We start from the raw sequence: 17,570 nt of genomic DNA on the forward strand, positions 1-17,570 counted from the left end.
CAAGTACACAGGAAACTTGCAGACACATTCATTGTGCTGATACTATAAGCTAAGAGTAAATTAAACTTCTGGGCAAGGACAAATTTAATGCACTTGGATTTTTAACAACTTCCCTCAGAAACAGGTTCCACATGTATTCAGGATAACACAGTGGTGTCCATTTTTCTTTATAATTTACTTTTCAAAACTGAATAGAAAGACACAGAAGTTTAGTCAAAATGTATTGAGATAGTTGTAAATCAGGCTAGCGTATTTTATCAGGGACATCTGGTGAAAAGAACATTGTGGTCAATCCATTGAAAATAGCAGGGAGTCATATTTCAGAGCTCACGTCGTTTTTTTTTTTAAACCATGCAAAATGTTGCAATCCAATGACAGTGTACACCAAGCCTGGAAAATAGAGATGACCTTATAGCCATTAGATGGTGGGGGCAAAGAAACCCCCCCTTCTACACTACACACATTAATTCACACAGTGGACTAAATTGAAGGATGTGGAGAAAGGCAATAGCAAAATGCAGAGGAAGAAAATTCTGTGTTTCAAAATAGCAATTTTGCCCTTATTAATGCCATTAGTGTAACAGTCATAATGGATCAAATCAACAGATGACCGAAGCAACTCCTCTGTCTCCGCGCTATGACGGGATCATGTCGGGAACAATTTGGGCATTTTGTGTTGATGAGTGAAGTTTCAAGTGCTGCAGTATCCTGCAAATCTCCCCTAAATAATGCCATGATTCCACTATTTGCCTATTTTTCTCTTTAGCTCTCTTCTCTCTTTTGTACACAATTTATCAGTAATTGTTTAAATACCTTTGAACATCCATCTGTGCTACACAGAAGTGACCCTTTCGTTTTGACTTCTGTATTTTTAACCCAGATTTTTGACAATGGCACTGTGACAGTCGTTTTTTTGCTCTTGGGCTTTTTCTTCTTTGGGGCCGTTTGTGTCACTCACACTTTGTCTTCCTCATTATTACCAATTATAGCCACACCAATTCAAAGCATTGTCAACACAGAAATTAGGTCTATGCTGCACCATATTTTCAACTTTAAATCTAAGATTGTCCTCTTTGAACCTTTTCTACAAACTGTGTTCTCCTTATTTGTCCATAGAGTCTTTGGTATATTAGTTTCAAGTTAGCAGTTGCTTGGCCTTAACAGGTGGTCATTTTTTTACAGTCTGCTACTCTGGTAACATTTGAAAGGGTCATTCAGCACACAGGCTAAATACCTCAGATTTTGGGAGAGGAGAGGGCCCTCAAAACAGTTGTTGCCTGCCAGGAGGAGCAGAGAGTCAGAAGGACCAGTAGAACACTTGCTCGTCCCCTCTCCGAGGTGAGAATTTTCCAGCAGCTGTCTATTGGCCTCTTTACCTCGTGTGTTTTTGGAGGGTTGTTTTTCCCCTCTTTTCCAATAATGAATGTTTGGGGGGGGGGGGTGTGGACAGGACTCCGGTGCTGTGCCCTGTCACTCACAATCTCGCCCGTGTGTGTCCTCCTTTGGTGGGGTTACATGTCTCATCAGCCGCCAATCATTAGACGCTCGTGAGACGAGCCTAGTGGCTGAGACTTCTTTCTTGTCATTTAACAGTGTTAAGAGGCTCTGGTGGTTTATTCTAATGTTGGGCATCATAAAACTCTTTCTGTGTGACCACGTCCTCGTAACAAAATGATGCGTTTCGTTTGCCTCTTTCCTACCTTGCCTCCTCGACTCCTCTCTCCAATTCTGTCTTCCTTCCCCTTCTCTCCAATGCTCCCCCTTTCTCCCCCCTCAATCCATCTGCATCATGTCGATCTGTCAGACTGCCAGTGTCTGTTCCAATTAGATTCCACTTAATACACGTAACCTCGATTAACACGCAATCAAGCCCAGATAAATCACGTCCTTTAAGTCCCCCCCTCTGCCTCTCCTGTGTTGCTTTGCATCACTCAGTTTTTCCCAACAAGCTTTCCTCAACACAGTCGTCGGTCACAATGTATAAAATCACACACTGACTGCAAGAGCAGGTAAACGTTGAAAATGTCCTTAGTGGTGACATCTTGATGTGCAGACGGTTGCTTTTCACCTCTAACCAAGTGCAGTGCCTTACTTTGCAGTACACTTCTATTTCCAGTTATGTGAATCTCCTCTTGTTTCTGCAGCAGACTCTTGTTGGTGCCCTAACCCCTGAAGATAAAGGTGTCTTAATTACATCTTTGGTTAAAAAGCTACAAAAGACACCCTGGGCTTTCTCTACATTGCGAGAGGCTGTGTAGTCTATTGTCTCGGTGACCTTTTTAGCTAGCGGACAATTGGTTTGACTAGATTACAAATTAAGGCACAGCACCAGGCACTTAGAAAGCAAGTCTGTTAGAGAGCAGTTCTATTACTACCAGCCTGTGAAAGCCACTGGGCCATACGTTTTAAGCATCACATAAATGGCCCCAAAGTCAGGCATCACGTGCACATTGTTCCGTATCTATAAAATATAAAGTTACATTTGCTTTAATGATATCTGCAATGCCATTGTGCCTCTTTGCCAGTGGCAGAAAGGGAAAAACACACAAAGCCTCCACAGAGCTTAGGTTTCAGGGTCTATTATAATTCTTTTAACAAAGTTAATAATTTACACTGTTTATGCTAATAGGGGATAAGAGGACTGTTGAATTACCAAACAGCAAAAAACACTAAAAATACAAACCAAATGAAAACAACCTGGGGCACTGAAAAAGCACACACAGCACTCTTGGGGTCGTCTTTTATTAATCGCAGCTAAAAGTGCTAACATTGACATGTTGAACAGATTAGCCCCTTTAATAACCGGGCGGGTCAACATGGCTACCACTGCTGATCCATAAGGATACTGTCGGGAGGCGGAAAGCCTGTGTAGTTCATGTTCTGACCCCTGCATCTAAGGGGCATGCCTCGCCGCAAATTTGGCCTGGGCATGCTCTGGAAGTTGATTGACACTTTTTTTCACTTTCATCTGACATTTACAAGGGTTTTGCAGTTGTCAGTTTTTGTACAATTGTAAAGTAAAACCTGCATTTTACAGCTTTTGTAGCCATGCTGTGTTAGAAAGTGGAACCTGTGACAGTCAGAGATCTGGCTTTGTTTCATACAGCGACAGCCTGTGTCATACACGCTCAGGCTGCCGCTGTACAGCATTAATGGTTTTAAATATCTCAATGCTAGTTAGAGCTGACAAGGCCTGCCGGTGTGCGGTGTGTAAATAGGGCTTGGATTTAAAATAAATTAAGCCATGAGAAAGGCTCACGTTGATCCATTTCTTATCTCCTCAGCTGCCTTGTCAGCCCAAAGCTCTTTTAAATTGTGTGGACAAGTTAAGGGACATGCTGGGCACATTCACATATTTTAGTATGTGAGACTAGCCTGTTATTAGAACTTACTTTTGCAGAATAACTGTAAAACTACTGTAGGTGCAATGCTTTTCCTGTCCCTTGAAACAGTTGATCTCTGTAAAAACAATTAAAAAGTTGTTGCGTGTTTCATTTAATTAGTATTGGGTGCAAACAAAATGAGTATTGAATAAACACCCGATAGCCCTCTGCACTGTCTTTTTCCATTTATAAACTCCATCTACCGACACAACAATGTTGCACTGTCTCTTTAAAAGGGGTGACAGTTTTGACTATAAGTTGAGCTTATTTTTTTTCTTTCAGAGAGAAAAAGAAGGGAATAACGCTGATGAGTTTTAACAGCTTCAGCCAAGCGATGGGCAAATATAATAAGTGTTTTCGTAGACGTCACCAATGATTATCTCATCTGGGCATTTTGGGTGAATGTAGTGGATTTAGAGGCTCGTCTCCCATTGTGCTGACATCACCCTTTAACAAACCAAATTAAATCATGGCTAAAACCATTTGAAACTCTCCCAGAGTCTGTCTCAAATGGCTAAACAATGAAAGTCTGGGAAAAAATGTAAAGGGAACGCTGTGTGTGTTTGGGTGTGCATGCGTATGTGTGGATTTGAGTGTGTTTAGTCAGGGGGGAAGGGAGGGGGTGTAGTGTGGAAATGGGGGCAAATTAACCCTCACACTGAATAATGGGATAAAGAGAGCTAATATTTAACACATTCTTCAGAGAATTTAAAGGACAGCACTTTCACATTGTACTATGCAGTCCTGGCTTTATTTCAAGTAATAGTCCATTTATTTCAAAAACATTTCTGTAGACGTTTTTTTTTTGTTTGTAATTGTATTTGAATTTATGGGAAAGCCTCACTCATCACAGACAGTTTCTTGCACGGAAAATTACAAAGCCTCAGTTATTCTTGATAGTTGTTTTCATAGATTGAAATCCAGATTAAAGGGCAGGCGTGTCCAGTTTCCGCAGCCAAGCATGTAGCATGAAATATGTGTTTTGATACAGATACCACTGTGACACACTACAGTCAAGAAAAGACAAAATGACACCTGTATATTTTATAAACATAGGTGTGACATGCATGTGAATCTCTCACAGTTACAGTAGTCAATAGAGAAACATTTGATTCCCAAAGTTTGATATGAAGCTAAACAGCAGCCTTGCTATCAACTTTGCAAAACTAGTTACCAAGTTGGGGTTAAGTGTCTTTCATGTAATTATTAATTTTTTATGACGGTATTAACTAGTTTTGTGTGTCAAATAAAATAAATAAGATTAAGTCTACTTCAAGGCTGGAAAACAGGGATTCGTCAGCGATCCTGTCTCAGCACTCGCGTGCTGCACTGAGTCAGCCACCCATGACCTTGTGAAATGAATAAGGAGGTAAGGGAGAGAGAGAAAGAGGAGTCGTTGAAGGAGTGGTCGCAAAGTGTTGATGTGAATGGAGGAGGTGGTTGGGGAAGGGGAGGTAGCTGCTAAAGGCCTCAATTCAGCCAATGTGGTCTGATGTGACAGGATTAGCTAAGCCCCGGTGAGCATGACTTGTACTGTGAGCTTGTGTGTGAGTAAGTGTGTGTGTTGCAGGCTGGCAGTGTGCACAGCAGACTGGGAGACCCGTACTGCTGCTCGCCACCAGCCGAGCCAAGACAAGACATGGGAGATCAACAGTGTGGCGGCCCGTTGCTGCCACCAAGCCTTAGCCCTCATCACCCTCCCCCTTTTACCAAGAGAGAGCCAGACCATGGAAGATACAACCAAAGGAGTCAAGATACAGTGGGGGGAGACACAGTGGGGGACAAGTGGGCGGGCAGCTGGGGCTAAAGTGAACGTGAGTTGGAAAATGATCCTATTAAATTGAATTAAAGAGGCAGTCTTCATTTACCCCAAGAATGATGGATTTGGATAATTAACAGTGTTAATGGGGACTGGTTAAAGAGGGCAAGGCAAACCAGTGATTGCAGACACGGAGTAAAGGGGCCAGGTCAGACCTGGATTGTATCCAGTGGGCAGCATAGAGGATGGCTTTTTTTTTCTTGCGCCAATCCATGGCAACTTCTATGAGATGAATTTGACCAACATCAGAAGATGAAACAAAATGTTATTTCTTTCCCCACACAACCCCTTTATATAAGGACAGCTACTGTTAGAGGCTCCTTACACTGCAGATCAAAGGCTGTTGTGTGGTTTTGCACTGGACCTTTGTGTGAAAAGGGAAATAAAGGAGGGCGTCACTGATGTTCATGTAGGTTTAGTGTAGATATATTTTGTGCTAGTGTGCTCCAGCAGTGAGTGCATTATACCAGTTTAATGCCCTCATCTCGAGACCTAATTATGGCACTACCAGTGTGTGTGAAGTGTATATGTGTGTGTTCATGCGCATGCAGTACTGTGCTTGTGTGCCTGGGTTTTCACTTTGGTCAATGCACAAACCCTATCTGCATGTCCTTAATTCTTGATGATGTGGAGGCCTTAGGCAGTGTGTGTGATGGAGAGGATGTCTGTGTGCCAAGTCGAAGTGATCAGGCGGCAGGGCATGGGCCCTAAACCCTCTGAAAAGTCTTTGCTTTGCTCTCAGCAGCCGACCAGCGGTAGTGTGTCGCTAGATTTAACAGTCTAGTCAGGACTACTGACACCCTGCCTCAAAGGAGCCAGATTTGCATCAGCACAATTTGTTACAGAGTTATCTGCACCTTGTCTGCTGGTTTGGGGGGGGGGGGGGAATCTAGGGATGAACTAGTTAGTTTAATTTATATGATCCGACCTACACATGCAGTTCATCCTTTTTATGCAGTCCTATTACGTGCTGCATTGTTTATGGACGAGCAGTTTTCTTTCAAAAGAGAGTTGTGGATGTAATCAATTTGGACAGTTGTAGATGCACACTCAACTCTCTATTACCTTTGTTGATGTGCATCACAGCTCACCTGAACCCTGATTACGAAGAGAATGTCTTAAGTAAAGGGATCAAATAATTTTATGCTACTTTTCTCCTTTCAAAAAAATTAACACCACAGTCGTGTGCATGTGTGTAAGTGAGAGAGTGATAGAGTGTGTGAAAAAAAACAATCTCATCAAGCAGGAGGCCGTTTGCTTAGCAAGAGCTGACAGTCTTTGTGTATGTAAATGAAGAATTTAGACTAATGGAGTTGAACCATTTCTAATTTTGTGATGGCAAGAGGATTTTGATTGAAAGTAATTAAGCAAGCTAGCTGTAAAATTAATTAAAGCAAAAGGAGGGGGGGACTTTTATTGGATTGGATAGCGATATAGCTGCTGTCAGGCAGGGGGACAAATGGGGGTGACCTGGATTCTCTGCCCTCCCTCCTCCCACTCGGGACTTTTATGTCACTTTAATCTCCTTAGAGCGGCTGGTGTGCATTTGTTCGAAATAATCAAGGAAATATGGTCAGAAATTGTCAGCTTTCAGATCTAATTTACCTGACAGCCTTGCAAGTGTGTGTGTGCACGCGCAAGTATGCATGTGACAGTGGCAGGTCCCTTTTTTTCCCCTTGCCCTCTCCTCAGCTTTGTGGAAAATGCTTTTGACAGTCTTGAAGCATCTTGGTTGTCAGAGGGCGGGGGAGATGAGGAACTTGGGTGGCTTAAAGATGGACATTTCAATGAGGCATGTTTGGCCCGGCTTAGCACCTCTGACACCGTTTTGTGCGTGCGCAAACACCAACATGTTTAATTGCCACTGTAACATATTCAGACTCCGTTTGGCCACCGTACCAGCACTCCTCAGCTTCTGTTGTCTGAAGGTAGCCTAAACAAGCAGAAGCAGATTACAGCCATGGCAAAGCCTGTTACAGCTACTTAACCGCTGACAAATAGGCTTGGCCAATCCTGCTCAAATAGAAATGGAACTTATTGTCCTTTAAATTTAGAAACATAATGATATGTACTTTTTTTCACAAGTAATACTGATTTCAGATTTTTTTGCAAATGTGTTTAAAAGATTTGACTTCAGTTTAAAGTTAAAGGTCAGTAATATAAAAAAAAATATCAACCACCTGTGCATTTGTGCTAAGCTAATAACCAGCCATAAAATACCCTTGCTAATGTCCTGCGACAACTGTATGGCTTTGAGCTGTATGGGGTCCATATTAAATGTCCATGGGGTTCCCAACCCGTCCACAGTGTGTAAGATGCCACTTCCTCTCAAAGCTTCTCATTGCTTGCTGGCGTTTGTGACATAGGGTCTCAGTGTGGCCCTCAGTGCCCCCTGAAGAGACAGTTAATTAAGGCCTGGGCCCAGACAATGCTGCCGAGACTCTCAGCCACCATACCGTTGTCTGCCCCTGCCTCCACCATTCCCAATTCTGCAGCCGCCGGGGGCCTCTGGGAAAGCAGAGCGCCACCATCGGGGCCTCTAACAGGATTAGGAGTCCTCTGGAAATAGGACCACGGTTTGGTAAACCTCTCTCCCACCTTCATCTGCCCAAAGGATCCCTCTTGGTTCACCCCCAGCCCTATCCCCTCCTACACCCCTCTCTTAAGATGGCTCCAACCCGAGCTCCGTTTTATCAATTAATGTAATAAAAGGTGGAACAAAGAGCTTTCCTTCCCCGCTCTGTAATTAGAGGGGGAGATCTCCAGAGGACTGGCATTCCTTGGGCCCGAAAAAACATGATTCTCACTCCCCCCTTACTCTGCCTCCACCACTCAAGCGGAACATGGCTTCTCGATGTATAAGGGTGATAATGTAAATGTAGTGTAGTCTGCTAGGCAAACCCGGCACAACCTATTTTGCAGTAGCTTTATCTAAGTGTGAACAAGTGAATGTAACATTTGGAAGAGTGATACATTATTAACTCTAATTGATTCCTTTATAACACTATACATTCACTGTCACCTTTGCTTTGGCTCGCACGAGTACATTAGCTCTGAATCACTCTTGTCGCTGTCCCTATTCTAACACATTACGTGTCACCACACACTGTTAACAAATGTGATGAAACCACCTGAATCGAGAATATCTGGTATGGCGTTTGCCTATGTGTGTTTTTGTCTGTTAAGGTGCGATACAGTAGACTGTTCTGTGTGTGTGAATGTGCACATGCGTCTTACTCTCTCTCTCTAACTCTCCCTCTCCCGTTTGTGCTTAACTGTGTACGCGGGTGTGAAAGTAAAAGAGGGAGACAGAGCCCCCGCTTTCACAGCCACTGGAGCTTTCGATAGGAATTAGTTTTACAACATATGCAAATGTACCCCCTTGAAAAAAGGGTTCTTTAACTGACAGGTTGATATGTGATTAAACGACAATTAGAGTGCTGAAAATAACTGTCGGCAGTAGGTCAAGCACTGGGCGGCACAGCTAAAAGGTAGCAGACTATTGAGGAGAAAACATTCCCCGGCGGAGGCCAGGCACAGGACCCTAAACAAATTAGAAAGGTGAAAAGGGAGCAAGGTTGGTGCTATGTTCCAATATACCAACAAGAAAAAGTTTTGTGTTTTTTCCTAGATTACACAAGACAAACTGGAAAAGATGTGGATACTGTTCATTGTCAAAGATTGCAGGAAAACAATATTTAACCTAACGGTGAAGCCCTGTTTGCCCTGATATTAACCTTTAGTGCCCCAAGCCCAGATTAAAACCGGTGGTTTGTCCTACTGTAGGACGACCCCTCTCCTCTGCTGCCCTTTATGTCAAAAGTACAGAGACATGAGGGATCCTGTGTTTTTCTCCCTTGCTGTTTACTTTCTAATAAACACATACAAACTCACAAGCACACATACACACTCAACACAAACATACAGGCAGCGACATAAAAGGGCTCACGTTTATTCTGGCAACAGATGGCCCTGTCCCTATAATCCCCTTTGATGCTGCGGTGGGCAGTGGCTCCTGAACATCTCTGAAGCCAAAGCCCCAGCAAAACTTGAGCTACTTTTCCTTTAACTGACCCCAATTGCCAAGGAGCTGTCAGCTGTCAGACCTGGTTAAGAGCGTCTTTACTGGGGGAGACTGAAGGGCACAGGTTTCTCTCTCTCTTTCTGTCTCTCTCTCTCCTTTTGTCTCTCTCTCTTGCCTCTTTCAGCTTCCTGTTTGTTTTCTGTCACAGACAGTTCATTCCACCTTCACAACACAACTGTGAAAGCAGATTGACCGTGGTACTCTGACTCTTAGTATAGACAGCACTTACTTCTTTCCTGTTCCTTCCAGAAGGTGAAAGAGTAAACCTTCCCGGGCTCTAATATTGGAGCCACAGATGGCAGGAGGTGGGCTAAGAGGCTTAGATTTCATCAAAGACTCACCTTAATTATTGTTAACTGAGAGAAAGGAGTGTTTTTTTTTTTTATCCCATGTGTACCCTTATGACAAATATACATACGAAATCAAATAAAAAGGCAGCCAATTTGTTACTTTGTTTCTATGATCAACTCTTTTAAGCGATTTAGATATATCTTTAACTTTCATTTATTTGTTATAAAGCCTTCATAGGGGTCTTTGTAAGTGGATGCTTCAGTTGAGTGACCTGTCCGGTCGATGCTGAGGAAATAATCCTGCTATCTCTAAATAAAGTGGTTCTCTTTCTGATAAGATAAAATCTCCAAGATAGTAATAAGCTCACTAATGGAGTTTTAGAAATCATTTTACAAGTACTCTCAACCCCTCTTTCACAGCGTTCTTTAAAAAAATGTTGTAGTGTCAATCCTAACACATCCTGAATTCTCAGGCATTTCATTGGACGACAGCATTTAAATGTCTCCAGAGGTGCAGAGGCAACTGATTGCAACAACGTCTTTTGTTCTATTTAGGAAGCACCAGATTCACAAATGGGGAAACCAGTGCTCACTTTCTGTACGATGTCAGAGAATTGTACTGAACTTGGCCATACTGTTTGATTATGTGTTATCATTCTAGAGCTTTGGGGGATAATCATCACTGAAATTGTTCATGATTCCAGCAGGTCTGCTGAGATGCACGTACGTAGCTAATGGGATTGAGCTTTTTTTTTTTTTATATCCCTCTCCTGTGGCGTTATGGAGCTTGCAGCTGAACTTGAACGGATGTGCATGGTGCTGAGTCGTGCACAGGACTATTTCAAGACTGAAATGCGATTGTTTTAATACTTTAATCCACCTGTCCTTGGCATTCAGGATGTTGCAGAAGTCGCCTAATTATTTCAGTGCCCTCTATCCTTCCTGGTAGAAATACAACAGAGACAGTTTTCCCGTTGATAAATAAGTCCATCCTCAAGGAAATTTAGTTATGTAGAGGAAAAATAATAATACAAATAAAAACTCTCTCTTTTTTTTTTTTTTTTATAAAATACTAATTATATATACGGTATATATATAAATAATGTGTAGCATAATTAGAAAATGTAAAAATGCATGTTTGCAAAGACAATCTGATTAATCAAAAATCAATTTAAAGAGGGAGCCTTAAACAACCTGAATTCCCGGAATTGTTCCAGGTTCAAACTGCGATAGTAAGCAAACACAAATATTTTCTTTTAATTAAAAAGGCCTCATCCTTTTGTATCCTCCCCCAAGCCGAGTTCCAGGTCTCAACAACCCAACACCCCAATGCACACGCAAAAATAAATACATCCTCCTGTGATCATTTTAAATCTCCTTGCACTCAAAGTGACATGCATCCAGCCAAATTTGAGAAAAGTGATTATTTTAATTCCGTCCTGTTCCAAAGATTCCTCTTGACTAGCTGCTAATCTGTCAGAGCCTGGTTGTCAATTGAGAACCGGGGACACCAGCAGGGACGGCTGCCCAGTTCACTGATAGCCCCCTGAGGGACAGTTAACCCTCAAACACCCCCCACTGCTGAAAAAAAAACCTCTTGTGCAGTCATCCACCCTTCCCCCAGACTGGTCCAGCTCTCAAAGTTGCACGGGGGGGGGCTGGTGGTTTATGTGTAAGTGTGTATATTCTGGTGTGGGACAGTGGCAGCAAGGTTGTGTGTTTGTGTATATACGTGTGGTTTGGCAGGGGGTGATGGCCTGATTGTAATGCATGTTGATGGTTTTAGAGATACTTCATTTTAGAAACAGGGGCCTCATTAACCGTAGTCTTCATCAGGCCAGCAAGCAGTGGGCACATTAGGGGTCCACAGGAAGTTAGAGTACAGCAGGAGAGTGCATTAGGGAGGCCTGGGGAGACACACTCCCTCAGTTGCACTTCCACCTCCAGCGCTTTGCTATATCTTAATGTACCTTTCAGAGGAATTTGGATAGAGGTCAATAATTATGCTCTTTAAATTATTCAGTCGAGGTCCTCTGTAATTGTGCTTTTTAGAGCTCGGACATGGACAGCATGGTTTACTGCACGGCCTGACCGGATGAATCAGTACAGAGTAAGAGAAAGAGTTTCTGATTGTGTTTTAATGCTCTCATCAACAACTGGTAACGGATGTTGACTGATGTTCACTCCTACTCTTTTAGTACAGGTCAGCAGTAAATTACAAATGTAATTATCTGAAGAAGAAATTTGTCCATCAAAAAAAGTTTGGATCTGTTTTTTTCAAACAGCCATTTGGGACTGAGATGTCAGAGACTTCACACCACCAGCCACCCTGTGGGAATGTTTAGTTTGGGACACAACTGTGTTATTTTTGTTACATCGAGGAGAGGAAAGCGCAAACTGCAAGGGTAGCAGAAAAAATCACCAAACTTTCTCTACAAAGCCAGCCCCTGCAACGTATGACTGCACATGATAACATCGTCCATCCACACAACAAGTCCTCTTTCAGCTGCACATTATTAACACATCGCTGAAAGCGGCAGAGAGCAATTCACTGTTGTCACAGGGTCTAATATTTATATTTATCTAGTTGGGTGAGGCATTGACAAACATGTCACACACCTGCAGTTTTATAGTACGTGCTACTGCAGCTTGGTGTCAAAGAAAAGACTGTACAGTAGAGTTTTGTCGGGGCGAGAGGAAGACTGTAATTACTGTCTGACGATTCATCTAGTCACTGCATAAAATAGTGTTTATCCAGTCACCCGTGTTTCTGTCGTGGCTGAGGGAGGGGAGGGTCATGTTTTGCACCGCCGAGACAGCTAGGGCAATCAGGAGAAGAATCGTGACTCCAAAACATTCAGTCTTTCTTTCTTTTCTTCTTTCTTCTCTTTGTCTCTCTCTTTCTCCTGCTCTCTTTGGTCTTGAGAACTGGTGCCTTAGAAAATGAGAGCTCTCTTTCCTCCCCCCCTCTGACACACCCACACACAAATAAACATAAAAAGCTAATTTGTTAGCGCCCTCATTTCAGAGGCTTGAGCAGGAGAATATTGTTGGGGGGAAAAGTAATGCTCTGTCAGATGTTGACATGTGTTGCAAACATGGGGCCTTTAGCAGCAGCAACAGCAGCATTTTGTAGAGAGCGGCTCAGGCACATTGTCGGCACATGAAGAGAGGATGCTTTGAAACAAGATTAGCCTCCAAATGGCCCTGCCTGCCCCCCATCCATACCCCTGTGCATAATGTGTGTGTGTCTGTGTGTGCGTGCACTTAGATTCTAAATGATCATAACCACTGAAATATTTGTGAGCCTGTTTTCTCACAGAATGAGCTGGGGTGTCATCTGCTGTTTATCACTGTACAGCTGAAGATGTGTGTACACATTTGTTTTGCTGTAAGGCCCCATTGTCTGGCACACAGGTTGGGTTGGTTTCTTGGGCCAGAAAGCACACGTCCCTGTCACTGAGGCTACCTCCCCTTGCCTTTGGGTCAGGGTGACACTGAGCAGGGCAAGGAAAAAAAATCTATCACCCCCCACACCCTGCCCTCACAAAAATGAATCAAAATTGGAAAACAACATGCAAGGTCCGCCTAATACAGGAACACTTGCAATATGCTGATGTTTTCTTTTGCACACTGTGTTTGCTAAATTGCCTTTGACTGCGTGCATCAGTAATGAAACTTTATGTCCTTGTGGAGAGGGCAGCAAGTCCGTTCCAGTTAGGACCAGGACGATCTCTCCTGTCTGGCTTTTGTAAGACTTTTTTTCCCCTAATACACGTCCTTATGAATAAATGAAGCCCATGAAGTCATTTTTTCCATATTTGTGTAAATTGCTTTAAAAGCATTTTATCATGTCATAAAAAAGCGCAATTGATCTGCTGGGCTTAGCCCATTGGACAGCTGTGTGTTTTGTTAATGGCCACTTTGCTCCAAGCAGCTTATTAAAAAATTTATATATAAATGCAAAAATTGCATAAATTATTAAGATACAGTAAGCATTTTCTCTTTTGGTCAGGCAGGGTGGGGCTGTTATCAGTATGGAAATGTACTATAGTATATTATCTGCTGAAATATAGTAATATATCTGCCCAGACACATGTGTCCTCCTCACTGCACCCCCACACATGCAGAGGCACAGAAAAAAAGTATATATTTTTTGATGACTTCGTTTCAGCAACCGCGGAATGTCACCCATATCCTGGTTGATTGTACTTTCGAGTTTTATGATGTTTTTCCATTGATTTGTTTCCCCGGCGCAGCTGCCGACCTCTATTGAGGGACGAACGTAATCAGCGCTGACGCAAATTAGATGGTTATTCGTTTCGAAAATTGACAGAAAAACAATAAAAAAGATGAAATGCTCCCAAATCAATAGATATAATGAAATTCAAATAATCCGAGAGATGAGGTCTCCATGGCAACTGATAATGTGGAAAAGAAAACAATTTAATAAAGGACAGACACGCTTTGAAAACAGATTGGGGAGGGGGGTGGCTGTAAAGCGGGGAGAGGAGAGCAAAGCAGAGCAGAGGAGAGAGGAGGTGGGGAGATGGAGGGATAGAGAGAGGGGGGAGGGAGGGAGGGTGGTGGAGGGGTGTTTGTGGCTGTAGTGGTTGCTCTATAGCTTGTTTCCCCCGGCGTGTGAAGGATCTGTGTCTGTCCCAAGGACACCGGAATAATTAGAAAAGCTTTCAGGCCAGAAAGTGCAGATTCAGGTTTTAATACACAAAATTATTTCAGGGGCAGTGAATCGGAAAACCATTTGTTGGTGACCTTCCTGAGAGGCCTCCCCCTCCCCGGTACAGGGCAAGATGGAAGCTATGTGGCAGCACAGCCTGAGTTATGGCATATTTGTGTTTTTATAGAGGCAGGGGGAATGGAGTTGGGGAAGTTGGGAGGGGGATGAGGGGATAAATGTGTGTGTACGGTTGTGTCTCGGTTCGTGTGTTCGTGCGTGCATGAGATTGGGGAGTGGGGGATAGAATTGGGGGGGTCATAGGGACACATTCATGTTGTGCGTGTGTTTGTGTGTGTGTGTGCGTGTGTGTGTGTGCGTGTGTGTGTGTGCGTGTGTGTGTGCGTGTGTCTGGCAGGAGTTTGGGCAGAGGGAGGGAGAGCAAAGATGAGAAGGGAGAAAGTGCAGACAGAGAAAGGGGGAAGTTGCAGATCCGGCTGTATTTACAGATCAGTTGTCAAAAGGAGCCATTTAAGGGGAATGCGCCCGTTCCTGCACTGTGACAACCGAGGTGCCTGTTTAAAAAGCAAAAGACAGCTATGAACCTGAGAAGGAGATAGTCAAACACAGGCTTTTTTTTTCTTGAAGACAGACAGAGCAGGGGGTGGCGAGGGAAGGGAGTGGGTGTTAAGTGACTTCATTTGTAGTCTATTTAAGGTATGTTTTACTTGTCCTTGTGCTGCTCCTCCAACATCTAATGCAGGGGCTGCGTTCTAGTTAGCACAGCAAGGGAATAATGATTGAGTGCATCCTTCTTATTTCCTGTAAATACAAATGACTTTCCTTCATCTGCCTAAAAACTTGTATTTGATTTCAGTCTTGCTGTCAAGGGAGATTTGCTACTGATGCAAACAGCGATAAGAATCAAAACCAAAAGCACAGCTCTGTTGCCCTCATTAGCTTATCACAGCTTATATGTACACTTTCTGCCAGCTTTTTTTCTACATCCGTATCCTGCTCTTTTAACATCCTATTTTCTTTATTACTCTTTGTCAACGTTTTGGAGGCAGTCTTTTTGGGCGTTGGAGCCTCGTCTGTCAAGTAGTGACTACTATTTTTGTGTCATTAGACAGCTTTGTTTGACTCAAATAAAGGTGTTCCACCCTCTGTTCAAATGATACCAAAAGCAGGTCCGGGATATCACGACCTATAGATACCCTTATCCTGTTCCAGGCAGCAATAAATGGAAAAACAAGTCCTCATACAAAGGCCTGATAAATGCTGTTCTGATATTTTAATAGCATGAAATCCTGATCATGATCATTATCACTGCTTTCCTGCAATATAAACTGTCATAAAAGTTGGGCAATATTTGATATAACCGTGGGATCAAGTTCCACATGGTGTTAATCTTTGTCATTTATATTGGTTGGAATTGGTTTGTTGCTTAATACAAAACAAATGCTGTCTTCATGCGCTTTGGTCTATTTTCAAACAATGGTTTATTTCTCTCCTTTTTTTTTTTAAACTTGATTTTAAGCATTTTACATATGCAGTTGTTAAAATTATGTTGCACACAGAAGATCATTTCAGGCTTTTTAAGACTCTGTTGGATCTTCCTTAATTTACTCCGAGACCAAACATGATTTTACAATCTTCAGCAGGGCAGCTAATTTTCCCCTGTACTGTGAAAAGTGCGTGCCCAACAAGTAGGAGAGAAACTAGAAATTCCCCACAGTACACTAGCTAAGAACCTTCAAATCTCACATGCCGGTGTCAATGAGGTCTCTTTTTCTTTTTTTAAATGAAGGGAAAAAACGAATGGATAGAATAGAGACCTGAAATATGAGAGCTGATAGGCATCCGCTGTGTGTTTGTGTTTGTGTATGGGTGTGTGTTTTTGTGAGCGTGCACATGCACTCTGTCACACACACATAGGGCACAAAGCACATGTTATCACTGTCAACAGCAGCAGTAGCACACAGCGGCAGTTGTTCTGCGTAAGTGTGTGTCTGTGTCTGTATTGTGTATGAGTGAAAGGGTGTATGCTTTTCAATGCCCAAAATCTCTCTCAGTCTCTCTCTCCTTCTGGCTGCTTGCTCTGAGGGACCCGCTGTAAGTCAATCTGTGTTCATATTCCCCTTGTGTGTGTGTGTGTGTGTGTGTGTGTGTGTGTGTGTGTGTGTGTGTGTGTGTGTGTGTGTGTGTGTGTGTGTGTGTGTGTGTGTGTATGTATGTGTGTACCTGGCTACTGTAATACACTTCAGGGGCCAGGAGCCAGGACCAAGCCCAGCCGAACAGCGCTGAACAGGGCTGGAAAGGGCCGAGGGCCAGCTCCCTGTGCACACCACCCACTTCACACCTGTCTCCCTCCCTCATACAAACACACAGACACACACACAGACACACACACACACACACACACACACACACACACACACACACACTTACACACGCACAGAGCTCATACAGCCGTGCTGCTCAGCACAGGGCTTTCATTGTAGCAGTGACAGGAGGGCGCCCGTTAAGTGGCTCTCTCTTCTTGGGGCCTGTGTGTGTGTGTGTGTGTGTGTGTGTGTGTGCGCGCGCGTGTGTGTGTGTGTGTTTTGTTCCCCCATGTGTCTGTGGGGTGGAGAAGGGCGATGAAGGACCCCTACTGGTAAAGTGGGTAAACTCGCACAGCCTCGACATCTGTGCTCGGAAAGGGGGGGGGGAGAGGGGGAGGGTAAGGAGGGAGGAGAGATAGACAACGAGAGAGGAGGACAGGGTGGGAAACAGGAAAGGAGTGAGAAGGAGAGAGGGAGGGAAAGGGAGACATAGGAGGAGAGAGAGAGCAGAGCCTTGGCAGAGAGCAGTTGAGGAGAAAATGCCTTGCTTTGTGGAGAGAATTCTTCCAGGGCAGGAGGGAGAGGTGAGACAGTGCGCACAGGGTGGTCTGCTGCCAGGTAAGACTCACACACCTCCCCCCCACCTCTATCTCTCTCACTCTATCTCTCCCCTCTCACACACGCACACTCACACATGCGCACACACACACCGAAGACACACACACACACACACACACACACACACACACACACACACACACACACGTGCACGCACACTCACAGGAGTTGAGTGCTACAGGAGTTGAGTGCTGGGTGAACGGGTCTGCTACTAGTTGCAGTTGGCATGAGTCAGGCACGCCTGTGTAGTAATGTGGTGTGTGTGTTTGTGTGTGTTTGTGTGTGCATGCGCGCGAGTGTGTGTGTGTGTGTGTGTGTGTGTGTGTGTGTGTGTGTGAGAGAGAGAGAGAGAGAGAGAGAGAGAGAGACAGTGG

General features: G+C 43.7%; 1 protein-coding gene across 6 annotated transcripts in view; it reads left to right on the plus strand.

The window, feature by feature from the left end:
- casz1 (castor zinc finger 1) overlaps positions 1 to 17,570 on the plus strand; it is a 170,982-nt gene that overhangs the window by 105,770 nt on the left and 47,642 nt on the right. For 4 of the 6 annotated variants that reach the window (XM_020632219.3, XM_020632222.3, XM_020632220.3 and 1 more), the window contains exon 1: positions 17,047 to 17,196. The exons of the other annotated variants lie outside the window; for them this stretch is intronic. In XM_020632219.3, the coding sequence (XP_020487875.1) occupies positions 17,118 to 17,196 (79 nt within the window). In that variant the 5' untranslated portion in view covers positions 17,047 to 17,117. Of the gene's footprint in view, positions 1 to 17,046; positions 17,197 to 17,570 lie in introns of those variants that run through there. 6 annotated transcript variants of the gene reach the window in all.

This window comes from Labrus bergylta, chromosome 12 (assembly GCF_963930695.1).
Source record: "Labrus bergylta chromosome 12, fLabBer1.1, whole genome shotgun sequence".
Lineage (NCBI taxonomy): Eukaryota > Metazoa > Chordata > Actinopteri > Labriformes > Labridae > Labrus > Labrus bergylta.